This window comes from Phoca vitulina, unplaced genomic scaffold, assembly GCF_004348235.1.
Source record: "Phoca vitulina isolate PV1807 unplaced genomic scaffold, GSC_HSeal_1.0 scaffold2, whole genome shotgun sequence".
NCBI lineage: Eukaryota > Metazoa > Chordata > Mammalia > Carnivora > Phocidae > Phoca > Phoca vitulina.
In genome coordinates this window covers 92,994,780-93,013,760 of record NW_022589705.1, presented here as the reverse complement: position 1 = coordinate 93,013,760, position 18,981 = coordinate 92,994,780, and the positions used below count along the sequence as shown (strand labels likewise).

At 52.3% G+C, this 18,981-nt stretch overlaps 1 protein-coding gene across 1 annotated transcript in view; it reads right to left on the bottom strand.

Annotated features, from left to right (window-relative positions):
* Positions 1-12,777, bottom strand: part of CUNH1orf127 (chromosome unknown C1orf127 homolog) — a 19,629-nt gene extending 6,852 nt beyond the window's left edge. The window contains 6 exon segments of the mRNA XM_032415184.1: positions 919-979; positions 1,602-1,681; positions 2,998-3,082; positions 3,623-3,760; positions 8,522-8,665; positions 12,517-12,777. Of these exon segments, the coding sequence (XP_032271075.1) occupies positions 919-979; positions 1,602-1,681; positions 2,998-3,082; positions 3,623-3,760; positions 8,522-8,665; positions 12,517-12,777 (769 nt within the window).
* Positions 12,778-18,981: the final 6,204 nt, after the last annotated feature.

Here is an 18,981-nt window from a genome sequence, read left to right as displayed (position 1 = left end):
GAAAGAAAGAAAGAAAGAAAGAAAGAAAGAAAGAAAGAAAGAAAGAAGGGGAGACAGGGGAGGTGCAGGGAAGGCGTGCTGGGAGCCAGGGAGAGGAGAGATTCATTCTGGCTGCTGATATTAAATTAATAAAACGAGGAAGAGAACATTCTTTCCCCATGTAAATCTTTCCAGAGAGGCCAAAAAGTCTTCCTAAATTGTTCTTATTACTGTTGCTGAGCTGTTTTTGTATTTTATTTACTATGTCCCTATCAAGAACCCACCCTCGCTTCAAAGCCTGGGACAAAGATCATCTGCCCCTTGACATCTCCCCCCAAGCCCGCCTGCCCTCCTTTATAACTTTATAACTCTCCGGACATTTCTTTCCTCCCCTTCGAGACTGGACGCCGCTTGAGAGCAAGGGCTGAAGCTGGAGGCCTCTGTTCCCTCCCCAGCCTCATAAGGGCCCTCCCTCAGGCAAGTGCTTAGTGAATATTTGTTGGATAAAGATCTAGCCCTCCTTTTCCAAAATCAATGTCAATGCTGCAGGAAACTGTTAAAATAAAAACAGCCAAAATGTGTAAAAACTTTCAAGAAACATTTCCATTCTCAGCAGACTGTTAGAACTCATCCCCCACCCCGCTTTTTCCCTTTGTTTCTAATTCTGAATTTGGGGCTAGATGTGGTAGGCAGTCCCCCTTTTAATCTTTAAATATAGTTCTGAATATAATTACATTTTTATGCAGCACCGAAACATCATATCCTGGTAACGGGGCATTCTTGCACTATTAACATCTGCGTTAAATCTCCTTCGCGTCTGTCTTCTATTGAGGACAGTTGTGAAGTCTAAGATGAAAGTGATCGACATCATTTGTGAATTATGTGTATTTCCTTACGCTGTATATCAATGGGTTTTGCTCCTGGTGGTTTTGCGAATACCAGGTTGTCTGGTAGCCGGGCTTTCGCCGAAAACCCCTTTCAAGACATGGATCCCGGCATCCTGGCACAGAGGACACACACCGTGTTTAGAAGAGCATTCGTCCTGGATTAAGAAATAAGTTGCATCACGCAGCACTCTTTGCCAAAGAGCCTGATCCGTCTCGTAAGCGACCTGAGGAACTGGAGCCCACACAGACAGCTGGGCGGATCAAAATGGAAATGGCTCATCTTGTGCTACGAACTCTGCTAAGCTCCTACCCCTGTCATCTACGGTCTTCCCTACAGGTACCTGTATTCCCATTTTGCAGATGAAAACACTGAGGCTCAACAAGGTTAAGTGACTCGCAGAGGTCCTGCAGCCAGCTAGGCATTGCTGTGGGGCCACAAAGAGTTGCACGTGGCAGGGTGCATCCTGTCCCCCAGGGTCATCCTCCCAGGGGGCCACCCTGGCAAGAGTGCCAGGCCCCAGGGGTATCAGCGGCAAGGATCCATCTTCAGCTGGCCCCACAGTTCTGCCTTCCACGTCTCTGATTCCACTTGGTGTCAGTGGCTTGAAGAAGGGACCTCCACGAGGGTCAGGACAGCTGCTGCCACCACCAGGACACTGAGCTGGACCCGGAGCACCCTAGCCACCAAGTGGCTGATCACCACAAAGTCCCTGTTTCGGGTCCCTGTGAAGGTGCGGGTGGGAGCCTTTTTTTGACCAGACCCAGTCTCTGCTTTGGGATGTGAAGCAAGACCTCAGACTCTGGCTGGGATGACCCTGGAATGGGGAAGGATATGTGACACAGAAATATGCACACTTTGGGGCGCCTGGGTGGCCCAGCCGGTTGAGCGTCTGACTCTTGATCTCGGCTCAGGTCTTGAACTCAGGGTCGTGAGTTCAAGCCCCGCGTTGGGCTCCCCGTGGGGCGTGGAGCCTACTTGGAAAAAAAAAGGAAAAGAAAGAAAAAAAGAAAAATACACACTTTGCAGGTATGTGGACAAAAGGGTGGTGCCAGGACCTCAGCCAGGGGCCATGCGCACGGCCAGCCCAGCACGCTTCCTGATCGGTGACATGAGACTACTTGATGCTTGGTATCACTGCCTGGCAGAAGAAAAAGGCCATCCCCGAACATCCAGGGGACCCTGCCATCTGTGAAGGCCCACAAGGAAGCAGATGCCAGGAGCAGGACTGCCCCCCAGAAGCTGCAGAAATGTCTCTGCCGAGACTGTCTTTAGCTTTAGTGACCCAGCCTGGTGCCCCATCCTCACCAAAGCTGCTCTTAAGAAACAAAGCTCGTATCAATTGTTTAGCAAGAATTTCATGTGTCAGCCTTCTCGTGGGGGGCATTTTAAGCCATCTCTGCAGTGGCTAAATGAAAGCACCTGCCTCCAAATAAACGCTTTCAGGCATCACGAACAAGGAAAGAGATGTCTGGGGGCTTGGCGAGGCCATCCCTAGTGCCTTAAAATCACCAGAGCCCTGAAACTTGGTCCACGATAAAATTCTATCACATGCTAAGTCTTAGTCCTCTCTGATCTAGCCACACGGAGTGAAGCCTTTGATCCACCCAACTTTGCATACAGAGTTCCTTAGAATTTAAACTTCCCAGAGGTAGGAAGTGCTCTTCCAGATTCCAGGGCTCTCTGTATTATACCCCGGGCTGAACGAAGTAGTTATTACATACAGGGTCTAGATTGGGGTCCCAACCTCTGGTGGATCACGAAGCCCCGGAGGGCCTGCTGAAGGCCGCAGACCCTCTCCCATCTCTGTTCTTGGACCCCCTGGAGCCCATGTCAGGACTTCCCCGGAGTATAAAGACCCCAGGTTTGGAAGTCTCTAGTAGATGATTCCACTTTGCACCTACATACCACACCCAACCCAGACTCCATACACACTCATACCCTCCAGGACAGCAGAGGTCTCTTTGTCCCAAGCAATTCAGGGATGCAAGGTCAAGGTTGGGGCTATGGAGAGGCGAGGTGGGGTGGGGCCTTGGGGAGAAGGTGCCCAGAGGAGGGAGGAACACAGAAGGGACAGAACGAGTGAGAGATGAAGCCAGACAGGGTGGACTTAGGGGTGCTCCTGGGCCTTACCTAGTAAGCAAGCAGCTTCTAAAGAACAGGCCTAAGAGCTGTTCACCAGCCCGACTGGCAGGAGCTCCTCGGAGGGGTTCAGCACCTGGTGAGGCAGAAGGGTCCCCCTGTGGCCTCCGAACCGCTCCTTCCAGACACAGACTCCCTCCACAGGGGCCCCCTCGCACTTCCAGACTAGCCTCTGGACTAGGTGTCTAGCCTCTGGACGAGCCCCAGGTGTCACAGAGCTCAGGTCCGAGGCTGCTGCTTCAACGCAACCCGGAAATATTATTTAGCCCAGATATTTTTAGCAGGAATCGAGCTCCGAGCAAATGTCATGTGAGCCGTCTTCCCTTCCACGGCAACTTTGGGCTATTTAAAGAGATGGTAATTATGCTCCTGCCACCATGATCAGGACGGGCTGAATGCATGATTGCAGAAGCCCCTCATCTGCCATGAGGAGCACTTTACGCTAATGGAGCCCAATTTTCGAAGCCGCCTGCCTAAATCTGTCCGGTGTCCCAGGTGGACAATTGAATTGGCACCAGAGGGGCAGCGGACTGCTCTTTGGGGCCTCGTAGCTGCGCCCAACAGTGGTTCCGGGGGTGCTATGCCACAGGACCCCCTCTCCCAGCCCGGCACTGACCTCCCGCCTCTGAAGCAGGTCTTGCCTTGGGCCTTGGACGGTAACGGGGGTGGTATCGACGCCCACCTAGAATCCCACCAGGCCGGCTTCTTGCAGAAAAGCTCCCAGCTTCCCCTGAAGGGACAGCAGCCATGGGATCTAAAGAAACGGGACACACTCATCAACGGTCTGACCAAGGAGATGTGGTCACTAGGGGGACAAGGAGAAGGCTCCCTGAGGGGACACTCAGGAAGGTGACAGGACCAAGGGGGGACGGGCAGGAGCAAGAAGCAGGGCAGCAGGCCACTCGGGGAGGAAGGCGAACCGGACACTTGAGGGGAGCGCTTGGCACATAGTAGGCGCACCCAGTAGGCGGCACACGGGTGAGAGAATGAGTGTGCTGTCGCCCCAGCCAGCCACGCCGACCAGGAGGCCCGTCCTCCGTCCGGCCGGGCGCACCTGGGGTCCTGTTCTCGGCTCCCTCGGCAGTGCGTTAGTGGACATTGGCGATGGGGGCCCTGAATCTAGGTGGGTGCCCGGAGCGGGGAAGGGGGACAGGAGGGAGTCCCCAGACCCTAAGCTAGAAGGACTGGCACGAGGAATTCAGGAGAAGACTTGAGGAAGGGAAAGCTAGCTGACTTCAAATATTGGAAAGGATGTAAAACGGAGAAGGGCCCGGCTCCTTCCAGGAGGCTGCTGAGAACAGACCCGGGACCAGCCAGAGGGAAGTGGGGGCGGACAGCTCCGCCAAAGACACGGGTGGCCTTGCGGAGGGATCGAGCTCCCAGCGCTGGAGGCTTTTCGGAGAATCTCAGCACGGGAGGGGCCTCCTGCCCAGCCTCCCACCCAAAGCCGGGACCCCTCCTCGGATTTCCTCTCAGATGGCCTCAGACCTCTGCCTGGAGGGCACCAGGGGAAGCTTCCAGCTTCGGCTGCCAAGACACGAGCCCAGAAGAGCTGGCACCATCCACCAGCCCCTCTCCAAAGGAGAACAGAAGTCAAAACCTTCTGCCTCGGAGTGTCCCCGAGCACCGGGCCTGGCAGAGCCTTCCAGAAAGTCGCTCCTGCCCCGTGTACCTGGCCAGTGGCGCTTCCCAGGGGCAGCGTCAGGGAGACTGCAGAACAAAGAGGAAGCAACAAATTCTTGGCAAGCGGTGAGCAAAGGTGAGTGAGTAAACATTTCTGCCTGAGCACATAAGCGCCGGCAATTACCCCAGCAGGAGGCCGGCGAGAGAGCGGTGCCGGCTGGGTTGTTTGCTCATTAAGACAAGAAAATCATTTATGTTCTGGGACTCAAGTGTCAACAGACCCTGAGAAATGTCGTTGCCTCAGCTGCCGCCCTGGGGCCGGCCAAGGGGGCAGCTGGGGTCCCGGGCACAGCTGGTGGGCCGAGAGCGGGTGTGCGTGGCACAGACGCGCTCCAGGACCCACTTTCCATCAGGGTTGTCTCCCAGGCCCTCCCGTCTTGTTTTCCTCCCTTGCCCTTTCTCCTTCCTTTTCAGATCCAGCAATCAAGGGTGGAGAGAGTGCTCCGATGGGCCGTGCGTGCGCACCCGAGGCGCCGTACTTAGGGTGACCACCCATCCCAGTTTCCCCGGGACCGAGGGGCCTCCCCTGCTGTGGGACTTGCAAGTGCCCACACCGGGGCAGACCCAGGCCGACCCGGATGGCTGGTCACCGTGCGGCCCAGGAGCCCCGCTGCCACCCCTGAGGGGGGCACCGTTCTCCCCATTTCACAGATGGTTACGAAGGTGACCCCGCGAGCAGAGAAGGAAGGTTCTGGAGCTCCTGCTGCAGCCACGTCCTTGCCCCCACCCAGCTGTTCTCCCACTTCTCTCTCCTTTCTCCAGCCCCCTTGCATTTGCTTCAGACCTGGGCAGGGAGGGAGTCACAGACCCCAGAAATCACCTGACTGACCCCTGCACTAGAACAAGGCAGACAGATGAGGCCCCAGGGACCCACCCACCTCAACAGCACCCTCCCCAGACCACCCCCCACTCCTCCAGACGGAGGGACAGACAGGGGCTCACAGGAGCAGAAAGAAGCAAGCAGGAGGCGGGAGGAGACCCCAGCCAGCTCAGCCTACTGGGTGCGCCAGCCCTGCTACCCCTTGGCTCTAGGGGTAGACTCAGGCTGGAGGCGGGCTCAGGGCGCCCGCGAGCCCCTCTGCCTCCTTGTCTTTGGATCTGCCACCTTCACTTGGGCAGCACAGAGGCCGGGGAATGGGGAGGATGCCTGAGGGGTGATGAGAGGATGAAGAGGATTCGCCATTCCCCCCGGCCCCCACCAAAGCCGTCCTGCTGTTCCCACGCCCCATCCCTCGGCTACACCGTGGAATAAGGCAGGGAAGCCCCCGGAGGCTGGCCTAAAGGAGGGAACCGATTCCGCTTCAACAAGGAAGGCAAGCAGCGATCAGCACCGTGCCCTTTAAGACCCCACGCAGAGGCTATATTTAGGGCCGAGGACATTCCGCAGGACCTCGGGCAGCCTTCACTGGGAGCAATCGCTAATCACTGCATTGAGTTTATGGGTGCCCCTGGGCACACTTAACCCGGGGCAATGAATAGTTATTGCCGGCCTCCCGCTCGGGGCCTGTGGGCACACTTAAGCAAGAGTGCAGATCGCTGCTAGCGGGCACGGCTCGGGTACACCCTTGGGCACCCTGCGCCTTCAGCGGGGAGAGGCGGAGTATTAAATATCTATGTGCCCTGTGCCCACAGCTGCATTTAGCCAAGGGCAAGGCCGGTGAAACGGCTTTAATTAAAACTTAATGCAAGTTCAAGGTGCAGGCATGGAAGCAGCGGCTGCAGAAGTCACCAGGAGTGAATCAGTCAGTTGGACGAGGTTCTCAGGTCGGGGAGAGGGGTGGGGGGGGCAGGGCAGCAGAGACCCATCTTCTGTCTCGTGCCAGCTGCCCACCAGTCTGTGTCCATGTTCTGGGACGCGGGGCCACTGAGTGCTCCTGCACCTTGCTCGGTGAAGGATGCTGGGCGTCCCGGCTTCTAAGGCAGGTCGTTGGAGACAAAGCAGGTGCCTGGGCCAGGAGTGGGTCCTGCTTTTCTCGGTAACTCAGCCCAGTGTTGCGTGACACCCGGCCACACTGTCCCCCTGGCGGTAGCTCCCAGAATTACAGGCCCAGCGCGCGGGGCCGGGGCGGGGGGAACAGCCAGGAATGTCAAAGGTCATTGCCTGGGGGCAATGCTTGGGGATCACAGGGTAGAGCCCAGCGATTCTTAGGGGGACCAACAACGGGACAGTGGGCAGGGAAAGCCGTGCCCTCTCAGCCCCTGCTCCTTGAGATTGGGAAGCAGAGGAATATCCGAGCAGTCTGCCCATCTGCCTGGGCTTCCAAGCTAGAGGAGCTCAGGTCTTTCATCCTAGGGGCGCTCCCAGAAGTGGGGTTCCTCCTGCCACAGCGCTCTTGTTAAAATTCAGACCAGATGGGAACACAGCTATAAGCTCTTTCTGGGGCAGGGGTCCACAACCTATTTAAATCTGTTCCCCTAGTAGCAGCCCAGCGCCTGGCATTAGAGCCGGTGCTATATAAATGCTCGTTGAATGATCGGCGATCATCACAGGTGGCCTTCTCTCTCCCAACTCCTCCTTCCATTTCTCCTCTCCTCTCCTCTCCCTTCCCCTCCCTCAACTTTCCTTCCCCAGTCCCAACGTCCTTCCCCTACTCCCAGGCGGGGTGTCGTACACCAGTATCCCCAGGCCAAATCCAGTATTGTTTTGTTTTGTTTTGTTTGAGCCACTTCATGTTTGCAAAATTAAAGTCACCTTTTTAAAATTAGAAGATTTCACCTACAATTACAGATGTCCAGTTTCTCACGGAAAGGTAGAAAGTCTGGCCGGACGGGGCTGGGGTGGAGTGGGGGCTGCCCCTCTGCGGGGGGCCAGGGCGGGAGGCTGTGCCTGGTTCATGGCCCAGCTCCTCGGCCTCCTCATCTCTCTGCTCCGTTCTCTCACCTGTAGAATTGGGACAATAACAGTACCCGTTGCCTCGGATCGCTATGAAGAAGGAATGAGTTCATATTTGCAAAGCGGTTAGAACAGGGCCCAGTGGGCGCCTGGGTGGCTCAGTCATTAGGCGTCTGCCTTCGGCTCAGGTCATGATCCCGGGGTCCTGGGATTGAGCCCCGCATCGGGCTCCCTGCTCCGCGGGAAGCCTGCTTCTCCCTCTCCCACTCCCCCTTCTTGTGATCCCTCTCTCGCTGTGTCTCTCTCTGTCAAATAAATAAATAAAATCTTAAAAAAAAAAAAAAAAAAGAACAGGGCCCAGCATAGCAGGGGTGCCATGGAAGTATTTGCTAAATAGAGACACAAGTAAAATTCTTTACTGCCTCCTCAGCCTGGCACACTCATTTCTGGGGCGGGTTTGGCCCCCGCTGGCATTTGCATCTGTAACCACCCACCCATCCACATCTTGTTTAGCTCACAGGACTCGTGAGGAAACCTGACTACAAGGAGCCTGAAGGCAGTGAAGGATTGTACCTGACGTCCTTTTATGGCTAAAAGTCTACAATTCCTTGACTTTACCCAGGTCAAGAAGGAGCATCCGAACTCGCCATTTTTTTCAGTCTAGCGAGGGGGGACACAACGACAGAATGTTGCAGCGTCAGTGATCACCCCAGTGCTCCTGCTGTCCTCTGTACCAGCTAGCTCAGAGACCTTTCACACGCCCGCACTCCTCCATCCCGTCCCCTCCCAACTCGCTCTGACAAACCCGGTGGGACCGGGCACCCTGTCAGCGCCCGCGAATATCTGCGGGAGAGCGAGGCCACGTGGCACCCCCCAGCGGCCACCTCTCTGCCCGGCCATGTCTCGAGGCTCAGGAGCCACGGCCTTTGCAGAGAAGCCCAGTCTGGGGTGTCCCCCGCACCCCATCCCGTGTCCCTCTGGGCGCTCGGAGCCTGTTACCTGAGTGGATGTGGGCCCACGATGGACACTGTCCTGGCCCAGCCTGGATGTTATCACTGGACTCTTCATTATGTAGCAGACTCACTGCTCCAACCTTTTCACCCTTGTTTGAAATATTCTGATTTCCAACCTGTAATTTGCTTTCTGGAAGTAGGGGCAAAATTCATGTGTGCAAATGGAAGAGAAAAACACAGTTAATAGGCCGCAATTATAGGTCAGTGACTATTTCCAACAAGTATGGTTAACATCAACCGGCTGGAAGCTGGGCAGGTCTCTTGCAAGAGGGGCCGGGAGACCAGAGCTGTGGGGCCGGGGAGCCTGAGGCCGGTTTCTGGGCTCCTGCAGCGCAGCCCCCACCAGGAAGGCCTCAGCGCTGGGGACATTTGAAGATTTCAGGAAGGTCAGACCTGGGCAGACAGAACAAGAGTTTATGCCTGAACGTCCTTTGACAGGTGACAAATGTTGGTTCACACCTTCTTCGACCGCTACAAATGACTCCTAAGGTAGGCTGTCTTATTCCCATTATATAGATGAGGCAGATGAGGCTCAGAGTAGGTCAGGGACTATGCCAACAGGGTGCGGTGGGGAGCTAGAGGGGTGTCAAAGAGGAGACGACTGAAGTAAGGAAGAGAAAGAGAAGGAACAGGTTAGTTCCTGTGATTTCTGCAACCCCCCTCCCGACCCTGTGACCACGGCTCCCTCGGGGGAAACTCTAGGCTTGGTCGGGGAAGGGAGGACAAAAAGAGAGAGGAAATGGATGTGAGGAGAAGAGGAAAAGATGAGGGCTCTGGGGGGCAAGTCGCCCCCTCTCAGAGGCCAGGCCAAGGGATTAAAGCGGCAGGACCACCGGGGAGCTGCCACCAGCCCCCCTCTACCCCCAGGCCGTCAGCGGCTGCCCACATCAGGGCAGCTCCTCGTCCTCTGGCCCTCAAAGGCGAGTCAGCTCCCTCGCTGACTGGCATCAGCCCAGGTCTCGGAACCCAGCCCCCAAACCCACCTCTCTGCTCCTTCCCTGGGCAGGGTCCAGGCTGTGTGGCTCCTGAAGCTCGTGCAATTTCAGGGAAGGGCCTCTTAAGGAAAAAGAATACAAAAATGTCTTTTGCCAACGTTACAGAGTCTCGTGAGCACATAAGGGACCAGAGCAAGTGAGGCACCCTGGGGCTTACGCTCCATCAGCTCTGAGGTCGATCAGCCTCTGCGAATCCGGTGGCACCTTGTATTCACGTTATGAAGCACTTACCAAGCACCTACTGGGTGCCAGACCCAAAGGCAAACACTGTGGGTATGCCCCCACCATCCCCCACCCCGCCAAAGGCACTCCAGATCCAGCCAGAGACGGCTGTGCAAGCCCAGCTGTGTGAGCAGGTATGCTATTCATAGGGCAGCAGGGACACCGATAGAAGCAGGTTTAACACACAGAGGTGATCAATATCAGGAAGACTGCCTGGAGGAGGCAGCCTCTGAGCTGGGTTAACACACCTAGCAGTCCTATCGACCTGCAGAGGCTTTCTCTACAAGGTCAGAAATCTCAGATACCCAGATACAAACCTGGAAGCTCTGGAGTAGAGAAAAATAGCAGTCATAGGACAAGGCTGAAAAGGTATACACCAACAGGAAATCCTATCGGTTCTACCTTCAAAATATATCTAGAATCTCCCCCTTCTCCTTACTCTGGTCCCTGACCTGGTTTTCTGCCCCTGTCTTCCTTACCTCCCGAGCCCCTGATTGTCTGTACTCCACATAGCAGCCATCTGGATCCTGTGCCACACTAGGTCGGATCATGTCATGCCTCTGCTCAAACCTCCCCATTTCTCACTCCGAGGAAAAGCCAAAGTCCTAGAAGGCCCTACATGATTCACCCCTCACCTCCCTGACCTCCGTTCCCAGTTCCTCACCTCCCTCCTTCTGCTCCAGCCACACTGGCCTCCCTGCTCTTTCTCAAGCATGCCAGGCACAGGGCCTTTGCACTGACCAAGTCCTCTGCCTGGAGCTGCCTTCTCTTAGATACCCGCATGGCTCACTCCTCCACCCCCCTCAAGTGTCTGTGCAAACGTCACCTTCTCAATGAGGCCTGCCCTCTTCTTGCCTTTATCCTATGAACACTGCTTCCTTTTTCTGTAACCCTTATGACCTTGTAATCTGCTGTCTAATTTACTTATTTGTTATGTCTGTTGCTTGTCTCCCCACTCCCAAATGTAGCTCGCTCCGCGGGCCAGGAGTGTCGGTTTTGTTCATCACTGCCTCCCTAGCGCCGAGAGCAGTGCTCGGCGTATAGAGGGCTCTCGATAATGAGTGAAGCCGAATGAGGGAGAGCTCTGGGCAGAGAGCTTTATTGTCTTCTTTGGACTTTCTCTAGTTTCCGTAATTATCTTGTATTTGCTTTTGTCATGATTTTGTTTTCAGGTCGCTTTTTAAAAGCTCACAGTTTCACTTTCAGATTCTTGACACCATTGTGCATCTGGTGGGAGATGAATACACTATTTCAGAAAACAGCCCCGGAAGCCTTTATGTGGGGTATTCTCTGGCGACGTGCGTTCCTTTTAAAAGCATGCAGCTTCCACCTCTATCTTTAGCAAGAGATCAAGGCCGTGCCTCTGTCAGAGGGAGGCTCCGGGAGGTGGGAGATCACTGGGGAAATAAAGTGTCTAAGCCTGGATGTGCAAATTGACCTGGATCGTTTTAGTTTTGCATTCACGTTTGCACTTTGTAAATATTTGCCTGGCATCCCGCTGCTCACACCTGCTTGCTGTCCCCTCAAGTTTATGGAAGGCACCAGGTACCCTCATGCCTGTGTCCCCACCTGGCACTGCCGTGGAAAGAAAACTCTCCAGCGAAAGCCACAGGTGTCTCTGACAGCGCCTAAAACTAATGGCCTGTGGCTGGCCGCTGTGACTAATTCTCTGATTATTGACTTTATGATTTTACGCTTAAAACTTCTTTATAATAACACACAGAAATGTTTAATGGGCTCTATCCAGAGCCATAAAAATTACTTATTGAACAAGCGTTTTAAAACTATTAATCTATTGTTTTCCATTAATAATGGCTCTCCAAAGAACAGGCGACAGCTTAATGTATCCACAGCATTTCTCCCCGAAAAGTGGCCTTTTAATACATAAATGCCTCTCCCGCGGCTTCGCGGGTTGCCTGGCCATCGGGCAGCTGACCCTCCCAGGACAGATTTAGGCTCCCCCAGTCCCCGAAAGTGCTTTAAGGATTTCCCTAAAAATCCATAAGGGGGCCCTGGGAGGTTTTCCTAGCGTCTGAGAGAGACGGAAAAGACCCTCTCCTCAAACTCTCTCTCTTTCTGTGCAAAAGAGGAATTTCTAGGGCCTGTTCTGTGGTGCCCACAGTGGAGGACACAGAGAGAAGTGGGCAATTTGCACATCTCTCTACTCTTGTTCCCTCCAGAAGGTTCCAGAATGACCTGTGTGACCCACCCCCATCCTACTTCTGTTGGCAAGCCCACCGCTGAAAGGCCCGTTTTCTGCTGCGTCTGGGGACCTGTCCCCTTACCAAGCCTGAGATGGCTTCCTACCTCAGGTGTGTCAAAGTCACCCCTATAGCCCCACATCCATTTATTTTTCCGGGTGATTTAGATTTTGAAGCACATCAGCGCCGGATGGGCATTTCTTCTAGGGTTTCAGGCTGTTCATTCATTCAACAAGTATTTATTGTCTACTAAGTACCAGGCAGTGTTCTTGGTTCTGGAGATGCAGCAATAAATCAGGAACATGTGGGCCTTGCCCTCATGGAGCTCCCCTCTGTGGGGGGAGCACAGAATACCAAAGATTTAGAAGATCATTTTAAATAGTGGTGAGTGCTGAGAAGCCAATGGGGTGAGATTGTGACCGGGGGTGGGCAGGGACTGCGTTGGATGGAGAGTCAAGAAGGCTTCTTGGGGAGGTGGCCTTTGAGAAGAGATGTGAGTGACAGGAAGGAACCGGCAGTGAGAAATGGGGGAGGAGTATTCCAGGCAGGGGGAAAGGCAGTACAAAGGTCCTGGGGTGAGGTATGCAGACAGACATCTCTCTCCAGGCAAAGGCCGACCTAGCCAACAACTGTTCCCTCCCTGGCAAGTGCAGAATTCTGCTCAGCCCCATCCTCAAAGTCTCCCTGTGGCTCCTGGGGATCCATAGGGCTGGGTAGTCTGAGAAGCACTTGACCTTATCTGTGGAACAAGAAGGTATTTCTGAGAATGAAGGAAGAATTTCTCCTCCCAGCCTTACTTTAATGGAATGGTTAGGAAGGGGCATGTAGGAGTCATATTCTCAACCCTGAAGGGACCCTTTACTCCATGCAGAGGTCACAGTTCACAGAATATTAAAGGAGAATTGTCTTAGAGTGGGGCTTCTCAAACTTCAGTGTGCCTACAAATCACCCAGGGGGCTTTTTAAAATAAAGATTCTGATTCAGTAGAATCAAGGTAGGGCCTGAGATTTGGCGATTCTAACAAGCCCCCAGGTGATGCCGATGCTCCCAGGTGATGTGGTTCAGGGACCACACTTTAAGTAGCAATGTCCTAGAGGCCATTAAATCGAACCACTGGGTTTTACAGGGGGAGATAAGGAGAAATGTGACTTAATGGTGAGAGTGGAGCACTGAAGTCAGAGCACCTGGGTTTGAATCCCTCCTCTGTTTGTGTATATGCGTATCTGAGTACTGATTGCTTAGTTACAGTTTCTTCCTGTGAATTGATTGTATGATGACAATGGTGGTGGTGATGATGATGATGGCAAAGATGGTGATGATGATGGTGGTGGTGATGGTGGCAATGATAGTGATGATTGGGGGGCCTGGCTCGGTTGAGTATCCGACTCTTGAATTGGCTCAGGTCATGATCTCAGGGTCGCGAGATCAAGCCCCACGTTGGGCTCTGTGCTCAGTGTGGAGTCTGCTTGAGATTCTCTCTCTCTCTCCCCCTTTGCCCCTACCCCCCCAAAAAGAAAAGATGCTGATGCTGATGCTGATGGTGGAAATGATGATGATGGTGGTGGTGATGATGGTGATGATGGCAGTGATGGTGGTGATGATGGTGATGATGGTGGTGATGGTGGTGAAGATGGTGCTGGTGGTGGTGATGATGGTGTTGATGATCGTGCTGGTGGTGGTGATGATGGTGGTGATGATGGTGATGGTGGTGGTGATGGTGACGGTGATGGTGATGATGGTGGTGATGGTGGTGATGATGGTGATGATGGTGGTGATGGTAGTGAAGATGGTGTTGGTGGTGGTGATGATGGTGGTGGTGATGGTGGCGATGATGGTGGTGATGATAAGACTTCATAGAGTGGATGTGAGAGTTGAATGAGTACATACAATGGCCTTCACAGGGTGCTTATCCCAGAGAGTGTGCCTAAAGATGACAGCTCTTATATTGGCAATTACTGTCACCCAGAGATAAAAGGACTTCTCCATGGTCACAGAGCAGTAGGACCAGATGCCCAAATATCCCTACTATCATTTTCCAGCTCATCACATAGTCAAACAAATTAGAGTGTCGGAAATCAAGTAAATGTTAGAATACACATGACCCTGAATCAATATTGTACCCATTGTAATGCTCTCCTGCTGGGATAGTAGGTACATCTTACATCTGGCAGGCCTCAGGGTCATCACTGTATACACAGCCTCCCATCGTCTGGGAGAGTCAGGAGAGGAAAATGGGGATTCTGAGCTGAATCTGCACAGCACAGACATGGGATAGCCTGGTATGGTTTAAAAGATATGAATAGGCCCTGGGTAGGAAGGTGTTTACCAGTCACTTGACTGGTAAAAGTTGAGTAGGAGCAAGCCAGGGCCATCCCTGAAGCTTCGCAGCTCAGTTGACTGCAAGTAGAGGGCACAGCCTATGCACAGGCTAGAGGTAAGAGGCAGTACACAGTGTCCTGGTGGCACCCCCGCTCTAACCTCTGCTCACCCCATCCCAATCCAGCCTCCAGATGGCAGCCAAGAAGGATCTTGAAAATGTGAGATCATGCCAGTCTCTTCTGAGAATGCTTCAACAGCTCCCACTACCCTTGGAAAAATCCAAACACTCGCACAGCCCACATGGCCCTGCCCACCTCTCTGAACCTTTCGTCACCACGTTCTGGCCAAGCTGGTCTTTTCTCTACCTCAGGGCTTCTGCACCTGCTGTGCAGAACAGCAGCCCCAACGTGGGGCTTGATCTCACGACCCTGAGATCATGACCTGAGCCAATTCAAGTGCCTAAACACTGTTCCTCATTCTTCACATGGCTGGTTCCTCTTCATGTAGCAGGTCTCAGCTTCAGTGTTGTCCCCATGGAATACCCTCCCTGGCCACCTCCACCTATTCTCTACCCTGGCCTTGTGTTTGTTTCCTTCCTGGTTCATATCACTGTTGGGCACTCTGTTATTTGGTGGCTCACAAAGATTTCTGTATATTTCTCCCATTTGAGTGAAGAGAAGTGCAGATAAGCTTGTCTCCCACTCAAGTGAGGATGAGCTCGAGGAAGGCAAGGGCCATATCTGTCTGTCTGTTCTCACTCTGCTCCCGTGTACCTAGTAGCTGTGGCTGGTACCTAGGAGCTGTTCAGTAAATATTTGACTAGGAAATGGCTATGGCTGGGTCCTAGCATGCCCAAAAAAGAGGAATGCTGGAAGTAATTTGTGGGGATTTTTCTGTTTCCCTTCTTCCCACAGCACATAACTGATCAGCTCCATGGAAAGGCTCAGACTATATCTAACTCGCTCACCGTAGCACCCCCAACGCCTTGCCCAGTGCCTGGCATCCCCAGACCCCTGATAAATATGTGTTAAATATGTGCTTTCATCCCAAGTGTGCTGGAGTTTCCTGTAATCGCACTGAAGCAACAGTATCGAGTGTGACAGTTTGGCCACAGGAAGTAGCATCTTGCTGGATGTGACAGTTTCCCAAACAGGTCCCTATCCAGGCCTCCCTAATAGTACAGAGTTGATAGAGACCTTAAATTCAATGTACTCTAGACATGACTTCTCTGACAACCAGAGAAATGGGAAGATGGAAAAAATCTCATCTCCTGGGTTAACGTCTCTCTCAACAGAGACATTAAGCTGCCGGGAAGAACACAAAATGCATGGGGTCCTAGAGTCAGGATGTCAGGGGTCAGATTCCGGATCTAGCCACATGGCCCAGGCAAGTCATTTAGCATCTCCAAGACTCTACTTCCTCTTCTGCAAAATGGGCAGATGTTCAGTAAGGGACTAACCTTGCCTATGGAAAGGTTTGGCCCTTTGACCCCAGCTCTCAGGAGGCAAATTCTAAGCCCTTGGAAAATATTTCACCTGATAAAGTATCTTTGTTTACCTGCAGGGCTTGGGCCACACCAGATGACCTATCCTCATGACGTGACTTATGGACCATGTGGTGTTACCTCAATCTTTGGAGGGCTAGAGACTAAGGTCAGCCAGGCAGATGGTGAGCCATGGCCACATGACCGACCTCTAGTAAAAACTCTGGACATCAAGGCTCAGGTGAGCCTCTCGGTTTGGCGATTCTCTGTATCTATGTCACACATTGTTGCTAGAAGTTAGCACTGTTTGCACACCTCCACTGGAGAAGGACAAGCAGAAGTGCGCACCTGGATGTCTCCCAGATTTGGCCCTGTGCACCTCTTCCCTTGGCTGATCTTAATCTGTATCGTTTTGCCGTAATGAGCCTTAACAGGGAGTATAGCGACTTTTCTGGGTTCTCTGAGTCCTTCTTGTGAATTATGGAAACTGAGCGTGGTCTTGAGGACCCCTGAACTTTGAAGTTGGTGTCAAAAGCAAGGGTGGTCTTGGGGACTCTGGAACTTTTCAGGACAATACTAGCACCTCCCCCACTGGGTATCAAGAAAATGAAATGAGACCATACAGGTAAAACGCTTAGCTCGGGGCCTGGCCTGGAATATATGTCCAACAAGTATGTGCTCCTCCTCCTAGTGTCTTCTAGTTGGTGTGGTGGCTATGTGCAGAGACTCTAAAGATCTCCTGCCTGGGCTGAGGTCCTGGCTCTACCCTTCACTGCTGTGGGGCCCGAGATTTATCACCTGCTCCTCCGGACCTCGGTTCCCCCCGAAAAGTCATGCTGTCATAAGGATGAGCTCATGGACACAAATCCCTGAAGGCAGGCCTGGCGCATCACATGCTCCGTGTGCAGGTTTTTATGATTGAAACAGTGCTAAACTCTGAGTCAGGATCCCAGGCCCAACCCTCTTTCTGGCACCAGCTAGCCATGTGACCTCCAGCACTTGACCTCAGGGAACCCCGGTTCCTTGTTGGGAGGATGAGAGACTGAAATCTGCGCTTCTGCGGAAGGCTTTCTCGCTCACTCCCAAAGCTACCCAGTCTCACCAGGTTGCTTATCAGGCTGCTCAGTGGGGAAATGCCCGAAGCCTGATGCAAGCCATAAACACATGATTTATTTACCTGTCAGAGACGTCAAGTACAGGGTTAGCCTGGCCTTGTTTAGCCCGAAAGGGAGGATCCATGGGAAGAACTAGGTTAAACACAGACAAGACAGACGGCCCTACGGGAGAGGAAGGACAGGCAAAAGGAGTGAGCCGTGGTCTACAGCTGCTGCTGATCCACCTGCCTTCATTCAGTCCCTTAGGTTTATTTGGAGCACCCACCCCGTGCAGTGACCAAGGTAGGGAAAGACCCCCTGAAAACGAGTAAAGAAATAATGAACAAAATCATCTCAGATGATGATACAGCTCTGAAGGAAGTAAAACAGCAATGAGACACAAAGAGTTTGGGTTGGGGAAGGTCAGTGTTAAAAGATAATTTTCAAAAAAGGTAACATCGTGACTCTCATGCAGATTAAAAAAAAATGAATCCGTGTTAAAGACTTTATTTAACTCATTATTAATGAGGGAACCAGGCAGATGTTACAACCAGTTCAAAGGAGAAATCAAAGAACAGGCTCATTTACAGTGTTAAAATGAATTTGCAAATAGATTCGAAACTGGCTTCTTCCTTACTCTGAGAAGGTGATGGAAGTCAATTGAACCGCCCCTGATGCAATTTATTTGCCTGTCTAAAGACAAGAATCATTTGCACTGCCGTAGGATATCTACAACTTATAACACCATAAGATAGGTCAAAGGCAATGGGACCAAGAGGAATCAGCGGCAAGAGTGTCCTATAAACAATGCAGTTTTCCACTGGAACATACAATAACCTTTTTTTGCTCATTCCAATTTTTCTTATGTCAGGTAAAAAACATCACTGAGAAGTGGCATTTGAGCCAAGATGTTTTGCCAAGGAGTTCCAGGAAGAGATTTGGGGAGGGGCATCCCCCAGCAGAGGGAACAGTAGGGGTAAAAATTGTGGAGCGGGGAACGAGTTTGGTGTGTTTAAGGAACTGAAAGCTCAGAGGGACTAGAGCCAGTGACAAGGGGCCGAATGGTGGGCACAAGGTGGGAAGAGCAGGAAGGGACCAGAGCCACAGAGTGCAGACTGAGATTTTATCTTCAGAATGAAGGGAAACCCTAGAGAATTCTGAGCAAGGCAGGAACAGGCTCTCCCTTATGTTTTAAATGAATCTTTTTTGGCCTCTAAGAAAGTAGCTATTGAAAAATGACTGTAGGCAAGAGCCTGCACTTCTCAGGAAGAAATTTTCTTTTGGGGAGTTCAGGAAACAATCTTGGAGCCAGAAGCTGGAAAGAAAGACTGACAACAGCAGGAGAAATAGGAAGATAGGAGCAGTGAGAAAACTCCTTCCTCCTGATGGGAATGACATGGGTTCAACCACTTTGGGAACCTGGTCGAATCGACTCACACACACACGTCCATTCTCCAACCTGCAGCAATCCATTCCACTCCAACAGAAATGCAAGCACTTGGGCACCCAATCACATGCACAAGATTGTTCACCACGGCATTTTATGTCCCGAAACTGGGAACTGTTTAAATGCTCATCAGCAGTCAAGCGGAGTGGTCTCTTCACCCGGTGGGCTCCTATAAGGCAAGAGAGATGGGGGGTGTGCCACAGATGAAACTCAGAAACACTTTGCTAAGTGAAAGAAACCCAAAACAGAAGCATACACGCTCATTGGTTACATGTAGCAGAAGTTCCAAAATAAACAAAACTAGCCCTTGGGTTTGGAAATCTGGACAGTGGTGACCTTCAGGGAGGAAGGCAAGAGTAATGAACGGTTGGGAAGAACCCGAGAAGGGCTTCCAAGCAGCGGATGTTCTATTCCTTGTCCTGGGCGGTGGTCCTAAGAGGGTTCTCCTTGAAACAATGAATCGAGCCGCACCACAGAGCTGAAGAGAAAAACTGTGAAATTCTTAGAAGTGGATTCCCCAAAGCATGCAAGGTTTCTTCAGCAGAAAACTGGGTGTTGTCTAGTGCCCCCTTCAGGATTATTTTATTCTATGCACTCTTCATCATCTGAGCTGTTTTATTACAACGCTCTAAGTTGTTAAAAAAAAAAGACAACTCTCCACGTTGTTGACCTTTGGGAATTATGC